This window comes from Archocentrus centrarchus, chromosome 1, assembly GCF_007364275.1.
Source record: "Archocentrus centrarchus isolate MPI-CPG fArcCen1 chromosome 1, fArcCen1, whole genome shotgun sequence".
Taxonomy (NCBI): Eukaryota; Metazoa; Chordata; class Actinopteri; order Cichliformes; family Cichlidae; genus Archocentrus; species Archocentrus centrarchus.
This window is the reverse complement of record NC_044346.1, coordinates 22,401,518-22,419,036: the sequence shown is the minus strand read 5'-3', so window position 1 is coordinate 22,419,036 and position 17,519 is coordinate 22,401,518. Positions and strand designations below refer to the sequence as shown.

The window sequence follows — 17,519 nt, the reverse complement described above, 5'->3', positions numbered from 1 at the left end:
GAAGCACCTTTATTTGAAAATGACTACTGAAAATCCTTTGTTTTAAGGTCTTTGCAGCTTAATTTTTTTTTTTCAGGTTTTACCTTTGATATTAAATTAAGGCATTGTGAATATAATTCAATTTTTCATTCTTTGTTAGACTCACCCCACTGGCACTGCACTTTATACTTGTTTTCCTAAATGTCAGGATGAATTTCACAGTATATTTCAAAGCTGCAAATGCTGGTTACTACTGGGGTGTGGCTGGGCTGCATGCATATGTGTCACTTAGTGACTTATATGAGGAGACACGTGAAGGTTGACTGTACAGTTCTACACAGGGAGAGAGCTGCGAGCCAAAATGTTGAAATGCCTCTAGGGATACTGATTTATTCACATAAAAATGACTTGATGACTTCTCTGGAGATGCTTCAGAATTGGACCAAGTACCTTTCAGCACATTCTCTCAGATTTTCCCTCTTAATCTCACACACATGAATTTGCGCTCTTGAGGCTGCAAGTGTTGATAGTGTGAAGAATGTGTGGACATTACACACAGGCACACAAACTCTGTTTTGTTGCCTCTGCCACAGCTATCGTGATAGAAAATTACTTCTGGACTTCAAACAGACTTTCCCTAGATGCCTCTATACCACCTTTCCCACCTTGTCACCTTGTTGGCCCTACTCCCTTTTTTCCTTCTCACCTCTCTTTTTCTCTGTTGCTCTTGTTTTCTCTCTTTTTCCATCCCTATTGAAGAAGTCTCTCAACACAAAGGGAAACCACTTTGACAAGAGAGACAAGGGTGGGGAGTTGTTCTTCTTTCTCCTCTGTTCCCCATCTCTTTTGGATGTGTTAAATAACAACATGCTTCATTTATTATTCTCCCATCTGTCACCCTCTTGATATCTCAATTTTTGTCACTCCATTCTTAGTTTTTTTTCCCTATTCTCTCCTCATTCCTCAAATTGCTTCTCACCCCCTATTTCCCACCCTTACTGTCACTTTTCCTTTCTAACTCACCATCTGTTTTAGCTTTCACTGCCTTTCCTGTTTTTACATTTGCTTTTTTTTTTCTTTCCTCAGCTCTGGGGAGAGATGGGGTTGAGGCTAAGATGCAGGGGCTTATGGGTTGCAATATGTTTCCTCTATTTTATAGTGAATTCTATATTTTGTCCCTATTTTGACCCAGCACGCTTGGGTTGATGTCCAGAGAGACAACCCAAACCTAGGTGCAATATTGCTGCAAATACACAAATTTACACCAAGCCCTGTGTACTAAGACACAGAGGAATGTGCACACATGCATGCGTGAATGCACGTGCTAGCTCCTAAATGCATGCTCACACTCTCTCTTGCCCACACACAGACTGCACTCAGAAGGAAATAGAGAGTTTCTTGTTAGTTCTTAAGCCTGCTCAACTTCTTCTTTTCTTTAGAACTGTGTCTAAGCCTTCAAAGCTCCAGGCTAGTGTTGCAGCATGTGAATGCATTTGTGTACGTGTGTGCACATGTAAGAATATGTTCATCTATAGTTTTATGCATTTGCATATAAGTGCTTTTTTTTTTTTTTTATTGAGCGTGCACTAGCAAGCTTGAGCTACTCACGCGGGAGACTGTAAAGAAGCCTCTGAAGTTCTTTTCCTTTGACTCTTTGAATTATAGAAAACCACTTGAATCTCAGACTGCAGTCTAGTGTTAGCTGTATGCTGCAGTCTCAGAGTGTGTAACCAGCAAACTATACTATGCAGGCTGGCACTTTTTTCCAGGCATACCTGCACTTCATCCGTCTTCTCCATTTGAAAATAATCCATCTCTGTATAAGCTGATGGATAAGAAGAAAAATGCAAAACGCAGAGTGACAGACGCAGATAAATAAATGCTCCAAACCTCACATAAATCTTACATTTTTGATGGTTATTCCAGCCCAGTGACTTTAACAATATGTTAAATGAAAGTTTTTCACTACAGCAACTGAGGCTGTGACTGTGTATTTTTTTCCTCTCTGTGTGAGATATCTTGCAGAGGTGGACTCACCAGGATATTAACAATTATATCTTGTTATTATATCTATCTCTGACTTACTCTGTCTCAATGTCTTTGCTCTTCTTCTCTCCTCCCTCCATTAACTATACCCTGCTTCCCACTGAATGAGGTCATATTTGGAAATGTCCTACTTAATGTGTGTGTGTGTGCATGTTGGTTTATGCAAGTGTCTGTGCTTGTGCTACCACCCTAATGTAGTCACCACAGTTACAGGAGATGCCCTGCGGCACCCTGGGAGCCCAACTGTCACCCTTGCTCAGTGTGGTAATTAGGACCCACACACATACGTATGCACACGCACACGCAAACATAGACGGACAGAAAAAGTCATACTTGAAGACTGATAGATGGTGCACTGAAACACATACAGAAACTTTTCTTCAGATATGTGACAGCAATGAATACACAGGTTCCTTTGTAATGTCATCAATGATCTTACATTTTCCTCTCCATCTACCCACTCAGGCACAAATATACTTTCACCCAAACTGACAACTGTTCTGTTTTCCCAAAACCTCTGTATTTCCGCATGTCAAAGGCCCCACCATCTGACCCTGTTCTCCTTTCACCATGGCTCTGCTAACCTTCGTTATCATGCTTCACTGAGCACCAAAGCTGCTTGGCTGCCCGAGAATAGTTTGAGACACCACACGCTTTCTCTTTTTCTCTCTTCCACACGCACACAAAGTCTGACACATCCAGAGAGTAGCATGGCACGTGAATCAGTGCCTGAGACATGCTGGCATGCTGTAGACAGTGACTGACTACCTGACTGACTTGATACTTTGACGCTGACAGTGAAGCACAAATTGAAACCAGGACACAAGGAACAGCCCTCGTCTCCCCGCACAAGCACAGCATCCCATATTTTTTATGGGGTGAGGCTGGCTAAATCCTACAAGTCAGTGTCTTGATGTAGCGTTGCTCTGTGGTCTTGATGGTGATGGTGTCTTGCACGCTCCTTTGGTTCTCACCAATCGGATGAGACAGCGCAGCTGTCTGAAATGCGCTCGTCTTTTAGCTTTTAGGAGGATTTGGAGTTTGTGTAAGCAGGTGGTTTGGATTAGACTGTGAAGATGGAGGTGTCACATAGAGAAATTTACACAGATTTAAGGTAGGGAGAGACACAGGGATATCAGCAAAGGAATGTTACTAGGTGGAATCAGGAGGAAGACTCCCCGAGTGTGTCTTGGAATCGGACGACGTGGAGGTTGCCATGGCTACCGGTGGAAGAGGAAAGGAGAGACGGTGGAGCTCAAAAACTATACTTGGCAGTCAGCCTGCCAGGAATATACTGTAGAGGCATGAATGTGTTTATGTGCCTCTGTTTATGATAAGACATACATTACTGTTATTGCTCTTATTATTAAGCAGTTTTCTTGTTGTAAAAATCATTCATTACCTCAACACTTAATAAATATGATATACTGACAAACTTGGCCAAACAGGCTATTTTAAACAATGAATTAATGTTTAATACACTTTCAGTTTCATTCCAATTAGAATTTTACTCTTTTTTTCTAATATAAATAGAAATGGAAATATCTAATATGTGACATTTCTACCTGCTATACTGAAATCTGATAGCGTTGTCAACATTTCTTAAATCATATATTATCTTAACAATATCACAGGCATTATGCAGACTTTGGAAATGTATGAGCTATTTGTCATTTGCATATAAATGGTCCTCTGTATAAGAGTAAGCTTGCAACTGCTATAGCTGATTTTTAAAGAATGTTTTATCTGTTCACAGAAGTGTGTCAGCGGTTGATTTCGGTGGCTTGAATGCAGGTTGCTGGATCGCACTGAGAATCTAAATTGTATTTAATGTTCAAGTGCACTTTACGTCCAGAATTAAAACAGCATATTGAACAGAAGGTTCACTCTCCTGCACCTCTTACTGAATCTATGACTCAACCTTTAAGGTTTTCTCCTTTCAGCGTAACAGAGGTGTGTGTAGAGCCTTAAAGGAGATATGTTGTAATAAAACTGCAAGTCCAAAAAATTGGATCCAGATTTTCTCAAGTTCGTTAGGTGTGCTAGAACCTTTCTCAGATATCATAAGGCAAGATGTGGGGTGGGGGTGGGGGTACACCCTAGACAGAATGCCAGTGTATTGCAGGGTTATAGCAAAGACCACTGACAATATTAACTACTAACTACTATTAATATTAAATACAATACAATACAATATATAAATTCTGTGGTTAAACAAAAGTTCTTGAAAAGTTTATTAGTGAACATCTAATAATGAACAATTCTTTAGACAAAAAATTATTCTGTACTAACATCAGTTTGGTTTTTAGAAAACAACAATAAGCACTACTATTCAAGTGTTAAATTACATTATCAAGGCAATGGACTGCAAAACACACAGCACGTCTGCTTTTCTTTATTTATTGAAGGCTTTTGACACAGTTAACCATGCCACTTTGGTGACTACACAACATAATATCTAGCAGTGCTGTCAGTTGTTTTTAAAATTACTTCTCAGATAGAACACAGTATGTCCACTAAGCTGGATCGTTTTCCATTTTTCTTCCTGTATCAAAAGGCATGCCCCAGGGTTCAATATTAGGACTACTCCTCGTCTTGATTTGTGTGATACTTTATCAAATATTGCATTCAATTTTTATGTAGACAACACAGTTATCTGTTGTTCTTCCCCTTAAGTGGCACAAAACCCTCAAATGTGCAAATCCAAGTGCATGCTGTTTTCAAATGGCAGAGTTAATATTTAATCTTCCTAAGATCAAAACTGCTCAAGAGGCTGAAATTAAAATGGTAACAAGCGAACTCAGACTTAAATTAGGTTTAATTTTTAGGAATAGAACCGATTTCGAAGATAATAAGAGGTCTACCTAGTAAAAGCATGTAATAATATGGATAAATAAAGTATATAATTATAGTAATAATGGTAATATTAAGTAACTGAAATGAGAGGTTTTCAGGTATTTTCTGTCAGGATGCACTTTGTATTATATCCTATTGTACATGCACGAGGCTGGCAAGTAAACAAGGAAGTCCTTTGTATTTACAGAAGCTACATACTGAAGATACAGCATACAGTAATGATAGTATCCCATATTATTCTGGGTATCTCACATTGTAAGTTAAAAATATCACATGACACTCACAGATATGGGAGAAAATGGGAGAGACTGGCATCCTCCAACCAAATATTAATAATGTAGCACATTTCAAAGTTTTTTCCCAGTAGGGAAAACAACGTTATTTTACCTGTGGCTTGTTTGACAGGCTGTTCGAGAGCTGACAGAAACACATTCGAGGACTGCCGAGAAATGTTTGTGTCTATGTGTGTGGGAGAAAGACAAAGAGAGAGACAGATCTGTCATTTCTTCATAAGTGTGGTGTGGTGGGGCTGGCAGAGGCTGTGCTGCATCTGCTTCACGATACCCCATGGAAGACATATGCAGACTTGCACAAACACATATAGGCGCCGTCTTTTGCTCCCTTACCTCTGTCATTCACAACACTGGCATCATTCCTCAATTACTTATACAACCCATTTCCTGTGCATCCTTCCACAGTTTCTGCCCTTTCTGTTTGTCCTTTTAGCCACCCTATTCCATCACTCCATTTGTCCATCTCCAAACAGGCCTGCTGTATATGTGTGTATAACCACATCAGGGAGCTAATAAAGTAGAAATGAGGCCAGTAGAAGAGGAATCTCATATGTGATGTGTGAGGGGTGGGGGGTGGGGGTAGGGTGAGTGGTCAGCCTAACAGGTTTTTATCCTGTTGTGAGATATAGTGAATGGGCTCTGTCTGCTGTCAAATGGGTTTTCCTGAACTCGCACAGGAGATGAAGAGCCCTCTGAAATCATCTTTGCTGCTTTTTTTTTTGGTTACTTTCACGAACACAAAACTGCTCAACTCACACTGCTTAATTTTCCCACTTTGTAGATTCCAGCTGAATTTCTTTAGAGGACATTTTAAAAGCTTACAAAAGTTTATGAAATTTTTCAGATTCATGCAAGTGTATTCATTTTTATAAGCGGATGGATGGATGGATTTTTGATAGTTACACCAGCCGTATTATTTCGAAATAGCATTTAATTGTTTTATGAAACTTTTTTTTTGTTCTTGTTGTATTCCAGTATAATAAATCACAGCAATGGACAAACTAGATTTGATATTTCAGAACAAAATGTCGCTATATTTTGCACCAGAAATTGGATCAATCTTGATACAGTTTTATATATTTTTTATGTTGAGCCATATTGGACTTCTCTCTCATTGTGTCCACTAACTGCCTAATTCTGGGTGTATGGGCTATGAAAAACAAATCATATTTTTTTTTTCAGTTTTTCTGCAAGTTACATCATTGTGTGGGTGAACAATCTGAGAAAAATAAGACAGTGACATTATGCACACACCATGAGTCCATATTGCATGCTCCAAGCATTGCACAGCTCTCTTAGGCAGCTCTACCCAGAGATGTCTCAGTATTCTGAGCCATCACTCCTTCTGCAGGTGTGAAAAGAGATGAAGATGCTCAATAATGCAGTTATGAAACAAGTTGCAAAAATCCTCCAGGAATTATTTGCTCCAGAATGTAAAAGAGTGTATAAATATAAAATGTTAGAAATTAACACACCTTTGTATTACTCTTTATTTAATAATTCTATATTACTTACAGTGATGGCATAGTTACCTTGAAAAAGTATTTGCCAAAAAATGATTGCCTGTATTTAAACTGTTGTAAACGACTTGTTGACCTACAATCTGTGAAACATGTGTCAAACATATCTCTCATGAATGGTATCAGGTCATTTTGAGCGAGAAACAGCATTTCTATCACAAGGTAGAACCTGCAATCAGTTTTTGGCAAAGTCACTTTTATATATTTGTTTTTTTTATCAAGGTAAAACCTGTCATTGACATTAAAAATGTCTTTTTAAACAGAAATCTGGCAAAGAAGGCTGCAGAAATTGCAACAAATATAACACCATAGTTCTATAAAGATATTTTAAGCGACCAAAGAGCACTGGATTGATTATAATGCAGGTACAATAACACAGACTGCTAAAGATTCTTGCAAAACAAGTTATTTCTTCATTTTATATGTACGCCCTTCATAAATCATGTTGACTGCACTCTATTTACCAATATAAGCAAAGACATTACACATAAAAGCACATAGAAACATCGGAATCACTTTATGGCAGACGTTCACTTTTTGGCACAACACCCCCCCGCCACCTCAACATAAAAGTGACAACCACGAAAAGAGGGCGAGTCAACCGTGTTTAAGGGCAGCATTTCCTCTACTGCATACTGTCCGACCAACTTCTTCAACTCTCCCCCACTTACTGGTTTTGCAACGAAGTCCAGCTTTTGTTGTTTGGGTGCTGGGGGGGCCTCCTGCATTAGGTCTCTGCTTTGCACCACCTGGTGGGACTGGCTCTGTAAGTTTAACTGTGCTGTGACTCCAAATGTTTCTTCAAATTTGACGTAGTGTTTTGAAACTAGATAGCACTTTGTCATCAGCACAGAGTGCACAATGAATCATCTTTAGCTGACAAAACTCAAAATAGTGCCTGTATTTCCAACTAGAAAACATGCATCTCTCTCCTCCCTCCATTGTTTAGATTTCTGTCGCTGTGTGCTAATAAATTAAACTAAATTATTGTCCTCATGCTGAAAACGGGACTTAATTGTTGCATCTGCCAGACGTCACTCCCCGAGATGCAAGAAGAAAGCAAACATATATCTTTGTACTAAGGAAAATGATGAAGAATAGTAACGTGCAGTGACTTGGATAAGTAACTTTAATCTGATTACTGGATTGCAAATAGTAACTTGTTTGATTACTCGTTATCAAAAAAATTGGTCAGATTAGAGTAATGCGTAACGCCCTCTATATGCTCTCAAAAAAGAACAGCCAAAGAATTTCTTTCCATTATTCTCTGGCCTGGCAATGTCACTGACAAATTCTTGCCTCACAAAGTGGTTTGAGCAGTAGTCCTCCAGGCTTTCTGAAGGTCTCTGAAAGCTTTTCTTTGGACATTGGCTGCTTTTTCACTCATTTTCAGTCCAGTCTTTGTACCTGATCATTTTCAGAGGAGTGGGTTTAAAGTGACCTATGACTCATTCAAGCATAAAAAAGGCACCCAACTCAAGGGATGAACTAGTATTGAACACATAACAGACAACTTGGCAAAGAAGCCAGCACTCATTACTACTTACTGTTACTGTCACAATAATACATAATTTGTTCCCATTTCTTTAGTTGAGTCTATAAAAAATGATAACATAGTTTGACAGGCATAAAATAGTTTGTTTGCACCAATGAGGTGATTTCCAAAGAGCTATTAGCTGCAAACTTGGCATATCTCAGCATGATATGCAGTGTGTCCTTAAAAAATTGGAGAAATCTGGACAAGTGTAGGACAAAAGAAGAAGTGGCAGGCATAAAATACTGTCTACAGCAGATGAACAGTATCTGACAGTCATGTCCTTAAGAAATAGAGAAAAATCCATCAAAAATCTGACACAAGATCTTTAGTTGATCCATCTACTGTTTACTGAAGCCTGATCAGAATGGGTCTCACTGGAAGGGTGGCTATCAAAAAGCCATTCTCAGTGAAGGAATACACAGAAAAAAGACTAAGGCTTGCCAAATTACACAAGAACTGGACTGAAAATCTGTATCAACAGGTCTTATGAAGTGATGAATCCAAATTTGAGATTTTTGGTTCAGATTATCATCAGTATGTATGGAGGAGGTCAGGATAGAGGTACAACAGTGTGTCTTCCACCATCTGTAAGATACAGTGGAAGTTCTGTCATGGTCTGGGGCTGCATTTCAGCTAGTGGTGTTTGGGATCTTGTCAAAACTGATTGAATTATGAACACAGAAAAGTTCCATTAGATTTTGATCCACCATGCAATATCATCTGGAAAGTGTCTGATTGGCAGCAGCTTCATTTTTCAGCATGACAATAGTCCCGGCTACATTGCCAATGCAGTAAAAGCATACAGTACCTAGATAAAAAAAAAAACACACACACACCCACAATGGAACACTATCAGTCATGGACTGACCTGCCTAAAGCCTGGACCTCAACATTATTGAAGCAGCGGGGGATCATATTGTCGAAGAAGAGCTTTGGCATGTCCTTCAAGAAGCCTGGAGAACTATTCCTAAAGACTACTTGAAGAAATGACAAGGAAGCTGCCTCAGAGAGTTCAGGTTGTGTTGAAGAATAAAGGTGGTCATACCAAAAATTGACTCTCAAGCTTGTTAGAACTGTCCAAACTCTGTCTTTGCCTTATATCCTGTATTTCCATGTTTGCACATTTTAATATATCTTTTCCCCTATTTCCCATTTTCCTAGCAAACATAAAGAAATGAGGAGTGGCTTAAGACTTTTGCACAGCACTATACATGTATGTGTATATTGGTCCACATCAAGTATGTTCAGGTTCAAATTTGTGTTTGTTTGTTTTTTTCATATAGACGCAGCTGACTGCGTATATATGAGATTCTTTTTGTATTAATTCACAAAATCTTCCAGAAAGTTTGCATGTGTTGAGCATGTTCACAAACTGTTGTAGATGACTCAGAGAGTGCTCTGGAGTGGTTTCACTGTATTTGAATGCTGATTCCAGAGGACTTTGCAGAAGCTTTATGCGTCACTCACTCTCAGACACTTCTTTCAACTCATGAGGATTAGTTCCCAGCTCTCACTTGTTCTGTAATTATATAGTTCTTCAACACATCTGTATTCTAGCACATGCACACATGAAGGCACACACACACTCAAATATTTATTCCATTTTGCATCTGCTCACAGACATGCATGTGCCACACACATGCGCCAACAGCCAGCGTCAGCCTCATCAAATCATCAGTCGGTTATATGAGGGATAGAGACAGAGATGGAGTGAAGGGAGGTCTGCCAAACAAAGTGAAAAACATCAGAGGCAAGAACAACAGCAGCACCCACTGCAGCATAGCAGCTTTCTCTTTCCCTGCTTGCCACAGCTCGGCTTTGTTAGTGAATAGTTTGTTTGTGTGCATGTGTGTGTTGCACGTTGCAAGGAAGAAAGCCAGCGGGCCAGGCGGTATCCAGGCCACTGCCTTGTTTTGATGTGGTCATGCTAATTAAAAAAAAAAGAGCTTTTCTGCCAACTCCAAGGAAAACACAGAGGGAAAAAATATATAGAGCCATTTTGGTGTTTGAAAAAAAAAAAAATAGATTGCAAAAGGTGCGCGGGGGTGTGTGTGCATGTTCTGCATCTCCATTAATCATGGGTCACAATGCAGAGAGGACGCGAAATGTAAATTTTTGCTGATGTTCTTATGTTTTGTTAGGCTTCTGGATAAACATGTTGGCAGCGAGGAAATGAGAGTAACATTGACAAATAAAGAAGGAGATGGAGGTACTGGGGACATAAGGGAGTCTTTTTTGGACCTGACTCAGACTACTGGCTCAGACAGAACGGTGACGTCAGCAGAGGCTTTACTAAGGATGGAGGGATCGAGGGAGAAACAGGGGGAGGCTGGAGATGACGCCCTGAGGGAGGCAGGGATGAGAAAGGTATTAAGCAGGGAGAGAGGAGAGAAAAAGAGAGAACGGCAGCAGCAATAAGCGGCCTACCACATATATCTGGGTGTGACTTAGGAAACTGCAGCTAAGTGGGTTTAAGACAGATAAACAGTCAGAAAAAAACAGGCAGTTGGAATGAGAGACAAAGAAGGAGGAACAGTGAGGAATAATTCCTAGGCGGGAAGGATGAGGACAAAGGCTGAAAAAGAAATTGGTTTATTATCTTGGCTTAGAGAGTGTGGGGAGAAAAAAAAGGTAGTGCAGACAAAAATAGACAGAGAAAGAAGGAGTGATAGCAGGGAGATATAGCTCACAAGGGAAGATTATGCCAAATGTTTGCTCTATAGCCTTTACTTAAAATAGTCATCAATAACCTTCAGTCCTCATGATTCAGCCATGAGGGTCCTGAACCATTTTTTGCATGAAGCAAAAATAGACTGACAATTGCATATTTCTACATATACCTAATGTATAGCTACTGCAAAGCTTACATTTTCTCTTCCTTTCTCCCTCAAACTCACCTGTTCTTTCCTTTAGCCTGCCTGTTATCTGTATTAGACATACATGTTTTAATGTATTGTAGTTCACTTATTTATACCTATTGCTGGGATAGTCAGTTTTATTTTATTTTATTTTATTTTATTTTATTTTATTTTATTTTATTTTATTTTATTTTATTTTATTTTATTTTATTTTATTTTATATTTAGTTTTTGTTGTTTAAATGCAAAGTTCACTTGACTATTTTTGGAACAATTTTATAAGTAAAGCCCCTGGGTTTTATTTTAGTGCTACCAGTGTTCAGGTTTCTTCTCCTTTGAGAAAAAAATAATAATCCTGCACTTGCATCTGTGGTGGTACTTTGAGCATATTGCTTTCAGTACAGCTTTAACCATAAGGAAAGGTGTAGTTAATGTTTATGTTCTGTGTATTGTATGTCTCATGTTATTGTGTCCTCCTGAAAGTGACGTAACATAATTTATAAGAATAAGCAAATGTTATGTGAAAGGTGTCACTTCCATGAATAAGTCATACTGTAGCATGAGATACATAAAGCTTACAAAGACATAGACATGAAACATAAACATTTTTTTACTCCTCCTTTTCAAATGGGTTGTCGCTTCAGTGGCTGGGAGAGTTTAAAGCACTGCAGGCCAAGATACCACATGCAAACACTCAAAACATAACATAATTAAGAAAACATCTTCATCAATTTGACATCCCTAGCACTGCAAACATTTGCAGACATGAGCTCTAAGTAGCCCGCACCATAACGGAAATGTTTTCAGGAGACACGGTTTTGTGCTTTGTGAGTTTTTTTAAGCTATTAAAGTCGGCTACTCATTTGCTGTTAGCAAATAAGCTTAAATGCAAGCAATCACAGCTGGGTCCAGCGCTTTTCTTCCACTGAGTTTTCTCAGCCACTGCATCTCTTCAATGTGACGACATCATAACTAGGGGCAAGTTTTTCTTTTAACTTTAGAAAGTATTTGAGGTCATTAAAGGGTTTTTTTTTTTTTTTTTTGCTCTGATTCACCAGTGAGTGCCAGCCATTCGTGACCTTTGGTGGGTGCTGTGAGCAAAGTTGTGGCACTGTGTCACTTTTGTGTCCCCCTTAGCCCACAGCTTGCATTGATGACAGGTGACCGATGATGAAGGTACCAGGGCAAGAAATTAAAAAGCACAGAGGCGAGAAAAAAGAGAGGAGGGAGAGAAGATGGGTGGGTATTGTTAGAATATGACAGACTTCACAACACAAAGAGTTTCAAGCCTTGCAAACTCCAATAAACCTTCACTTGATCAGAGACAAGCTGGTCAGCAAGCGACGCCAAAAGAAAAAAAAATTAAAGCAGTTAGTTCTTTTTAGCCTACATTAGTTCTCTGTGTTATACAGTATGTGAATATTGAACTAATAATTAAATTAGCTCTTATGAATATTTCATTATGCAAATTGTTGAATGATACTGTAGAAAAAGAGACTTGAGGGGTTCTGTATGCTCATTAAAAATATCTCAATGGGAGAATCTGAATGTTTTGAATGTAAATGTCTTCTGTATGACAGGTGTGCACAGAGGGAAAGAACAGCTTCACTAATTAAAACGAAAGAGATGGTCATCGGCATTTTTAAAATAGCTCTTTCTCATTTGTCTGTTGTCACTGTTCTTGTATATGAAATATGCTTCATTCGTGTGATTTTTTATAACTAATTTAAACTGGGAAGTACAACCAAGATAAAGTGCTCATTTTATGTTATTACAAACATGCATCATCGTAACGTATGAGCTTCAGTCATCCACCAACAAATCTTCTGTGGTTGTGAGGAGCGGCCGTCGTATGTTTAATGATACTTGCGCATAAATGTCATGTGTGCATTTTTACAGCCGCTCATATACGCGTCTGTAAGTGGAAACCCTAAAAGACACATACTGTATGGTGTATGCTACATTGTGTGCTGCCTTACATAACCTGTGTTAATAAGAGTGAGTAATACTCACTTTTTGTGTGTCAGAGGAGAGAGCCCCCCTGGTAATTAGAATTAATTATCTAAAGTCTGGGGCAAAATAATCTTAAAGGCATAGGTTATTGTCATCGGCGCTTCACACACAGGTACGCACAGACACCTACACACATTCACTCCAGAAGTGTCCTTGTGTCAAGGCTCTTCTGTATCCATTGTGGGCCACCTTGTGTACAAGTGAACTCAGTGAATGCATTACTGTTACAGTATGTTCACTTCAGGTACCAGTAAGGCCATAGAGTCTGCTCCTACTGTCAATATGAAGGGTCCTTAAGCACAGAAGACTCTTGAGTGTCAGATTGACTCAGCAGATAAAATAGATCTCACTCACTACGTTATATCACATGATATCAGGATATGTGCTTTGTGGTATAGAGTGCTTGGGCTCCAGCTAAAAACTGATGCAGCCCCAGTACAACAGCCCGGCAATAAATCCCGGCTCCTCGATGGCTGTGGTGTTCCGTTTTTGTTTGAAACCTTTTAGAGAAGGCTGATTCAGCTGCACGATCATTTTGGAAAATGTAGTTTGTGGCGCTGCTGAATTGGATCGTGTTACGGGTCTTTCAATTGATTTGTGGATGTTTTCAACTGACATTACCCATCTATCCCATCTATCTACCTATCTATATAGATGCAACAACCGGACACAGTGTGCAGTGGTGGCTGGCCCCGACGTCTTTCCTGATCCCTGTCCTGGCACGTACAAATACCTAGAAGTCCAGTATGAGTGCGTTCCTTACAGTAAGTACTCTTCTTTTTTACTATTCCACTTTTTTTTTTTTTAATCTCTTAGGTGTATAGTGTCACAACCACTACTCTTCGGTATATGAATACATTGTGTTATTTTACATTTTTGGTCAATATAGACTATGAGGTCAGGTAAATGAAAATGCTGCAGGTTTTGTTATTACCACAGAACATTCACAGCAAAAACTTCAGCAACTTGATGCCAGAGTAACTTTATATGGAACTTATAATATTATGTCTCTCCCCCCTGGGAAAGTCAGAGGGAGAGAGGATGAGAAAGAAGGGCAGTCTCAAATGATCACAGATGGCGATATGACCTTTGACCAGGTGGTAGCAGACTGAGAGGTAAAATTCACTAGAGTGAAACATTCATGTGGCATGTTAACAAAATATTCTAACAACTGTGATGGGTTTTTTCCACTAAAATGTGGGTTACAGCTCACTGCACAACAAATGCAGAAGGGATCAGCATGATGACTTAGTGCATTAGATAGCTTTTTTTGTCCTTGATGTTTATTTTTTACATTCCAGCAAAGGTAGAATGCAGCTGGTTGTGTCTGCTGTGTTCAATCGCTATTCCATCACAACAGGCATTAACAGGTACTTTGTTCAGGTCGCAGTTGCACTCGATTTTTGAGACGTGTCAAGGCCAAAAGCCAGGCGTTTGGTAAAGAGGTGAAAACTGATGAATAAAAGTTAAAATGGGAATATGCCAAAATTATACTGCAGTTCAAATACAAGTAAAAAGTAATGTAATGTCTGGCTTGTAAATCCATAAATGTGACTGTGGTGGAGCAGTTGTAAGTAATATAGTTAAGAAGACGTGCAAAGTTGGGATTGGAAAGTTTATTTCTGGATTATTTATAGCAAAAAGTTCATTTCCAAAGAGATGTTAAGAAGTTTACCTGTGCTCAAAGTCCCACACACATTATGCAAAATCCCTCCGAAAGTAAGAAATAACAGATGCACTTTAGATTTGTCTACGTCTTTGGCACTGCAGACCATACAGACGGCCAAGGTGATCTCCCACACTGAAGCATTCAATTATGTCTGGCTAAACGGCTCTTGCCTGGCGTCTAGAATGACCAGCAGATTAAATAATAGGACTATCAGAGCCCTCTCTGGAGCAGATGGAAACACAACCTGATACCTGCTTAATGCCCCACCACGCACGCAGACTCGCACAGCACACACATGCAGGAAATAAAAAAAAAAAAGACTCTGTAGCAGTATGTGTTTTCACTCACCTCTCATTCATTCAAGACTTGTATATAATCACATACCTGCTTGAAAATAAAGCACTCCAGAAGCGACCGAGTGCAGAGGAAGATGAGTTGTGCTTGGATCTGATAAACAATGGGTCAGTCAGGGTAACACTGTCCCCGCAAAAATACACAGTATCTGAAATCAAAGTCATTAGTGAGCTCAGCTAACGGAGGGAGGGACAGAGCGAGGGAGGTGATGCATTGAAGAAAAAGACAGTGAAGGAGAGAGAGAAAGAAGAGAGAGTGCTTTTGACAGTATATTAGCATCTTCCATGTACTAAGTGAAGTGTTCAGGCTGGATCAGGTAGCCCTGAGATACACTACCTCCCTTGTATGTGTGTTTATCCATGAGGAAGGTCTCAAAGGGGAAAATGTGTTGTATATAGGGGAAATAAGTCGTTTGATTCCGTGACACATTGCATTTTGTTCTGTCTGAGGCCAGCTCAAGCTTTAAGTGAAACCTTTCACAGAGCCTTCATACTGAATTGATCAAATATTTATAAAATCAATTTTCTTTGAAAGTCGTAATAATGTCTGTAACATAGCAGAAGGCACTCCAGACATTTGGGCTGGAATTTCAGTCGTCAACATTCACACTGCCGTGTTTGACACCGCAAATCAATGCTGCCGGCGGCACTGTTGTGAAAGATGCATTTTGTTAGACAATAAGTGATGAAATATCTCCAAAGTGTTGTAAATCAGGATGGATCAATAAAGGAGGGTTTTTTTTTTGGTTTTTTTTAAATGTAAGAGTAATGAAATTGTTTCTGAAATGCATACCAGTTGCATTTTTAATAAGTCATCATTTATAAGCAGGGCTGGCTTTTGTGAGCGCAGACAACTGCAATGCCAAGGGACAGCTCACGTAGATCTCCCCTGGCGTTAAGCGCACTGGTGATTCTGTCTGTTGAGTGTAAACACCTGCACTCTGGCAGTCACCTGTAAGGCCAGGTGTTGCTTATCACAAACCGACTGCACGGGAAGGAAATGAGACGATCAACTTTAAAGCGCAGGCATACTTTTCTGCCAATCGGGCAGAGTGGGTATGTTTCCCGCTACATAGATATTGTAAACAATTCTCAAAGTGGGTTGTAAAACAGGTAATTAAATTATGTACGGTTCAGTTTTCAGGGAAATTTTGCTCCTCCATCTCTCCTCCTTTTATTTAATTTTTTCCTGAAGATTTTTTGGCTTGCACTACCATCGCAACTCCTCATCTCTCCTCACTGCACTGTAGGTTTTTGGCTGTTTTCCAAAGCTACAATCAAGTGCTGTCTCTTTCTCTCTCTGACTCTCTGTGGTATGAGTGTGTGGCAGTCGTGTGCCAAACTAGCCGGCTAGCTTTGGCAGTAATTAGCCACCTGTGTATACTTGCTCATCACACTGCAGGCAGACTATAAATATCCATACATTAGCACACTGCTGCACAAAGTGCTTCTCCAAGGCAACTGTCATACATGGATAGATTCAATCTCAACCAATGTATGCTACAGAGGAAAAGATACATGATACGTATTGCTTCATTCATAGTCGACTGCTAAAAAAGCCAGGAACTCTTAGGATTATGTCTATCTGTTTCCTCATCTTTATGTGGTATACCCTGGCTCTCCCGGCTGCTGTTATGAAGCAATTAGCCTACTCCCACATTTAGTGTATTAATCAGAAAAGCCAGTGATATGTTATGCAATACCCATGCAGTCTATTTTAGACAATAGAACTTGGCTCAATAAGAAAGCTAATTAAAAGATAAAATCACCTTCTTGTCTGTCCAATTAAAGACTTCTGTCAGATTGGACCCTTGGAATAACTTCATCACAATGACATGAGAAGCCCTGTTTGTGTGCGTGTGTGCAAATGTATGTGTGCATCTGCGTGTGGGTGTGTGGGTGTACATGCATGTTGTGGGAAAAAATTAAGTGCTTGCTGCTAGGATTTCTGTCTGTGTGTGTGCGTTTGTGTCTCTTTCTGTACATGCATGTACAGTATATGCATGTGTGTTTGTGTGGGCACATATGCAGGCATTTTTTTGTTTCCCAGTGAGAGCAAGGGAAGATGGGAAAGGAACCAATGAGACAGAAGGAGAGACGGCGGAGCGACAGCTGAAACGGAGATACAGAGAGAAATAGGTTAGACGAGGCCAGCAGACAGGGAACAGAAAGAATGAATTAACTGATAAAAGACACAGGGTGAGAGGTGGACAGGGTTTGGTTTGGGGGAAGTAGGAGAGATACAGAGGAGGTGCTGCAGAGAATGAACAAGGGGGGGGGGGGGGAGAACAGGATGAAATAATGCAATAGAACAGCAGGTGAGGATGAGGGGACAGGAAAAAAAGAATAGAATAATGACAAAAAGAAAGTAGAAAACGTCTGCGTCCATAAATGAC

At 39.7% G+C, this 17,519-nt stretch overlaps 1 protein-coding gene across 1 annotated transcript in view; it reads left to right on the top strand.

The window, feature by feature from the left end:
• Positions 1-17,519, top strand: part of adgrl3.1 (adhesion G protein-coupled receptor L3.1) — a 119,703-nt gene that overhangs the window by 41,781 nt on the left and 60,403 nt on the right. Inside the window, exon 4 of the mRNA XM_030727286.1 lies at positions 13,756-13,865. Within this exon, the coding sequence (XP_030583146.1) occupies positions 13,756-13,865 (110 nt within the window). The remainder of the gene's footprint in view (positions 1-13,755; positions 13,866-17,519) is intronic.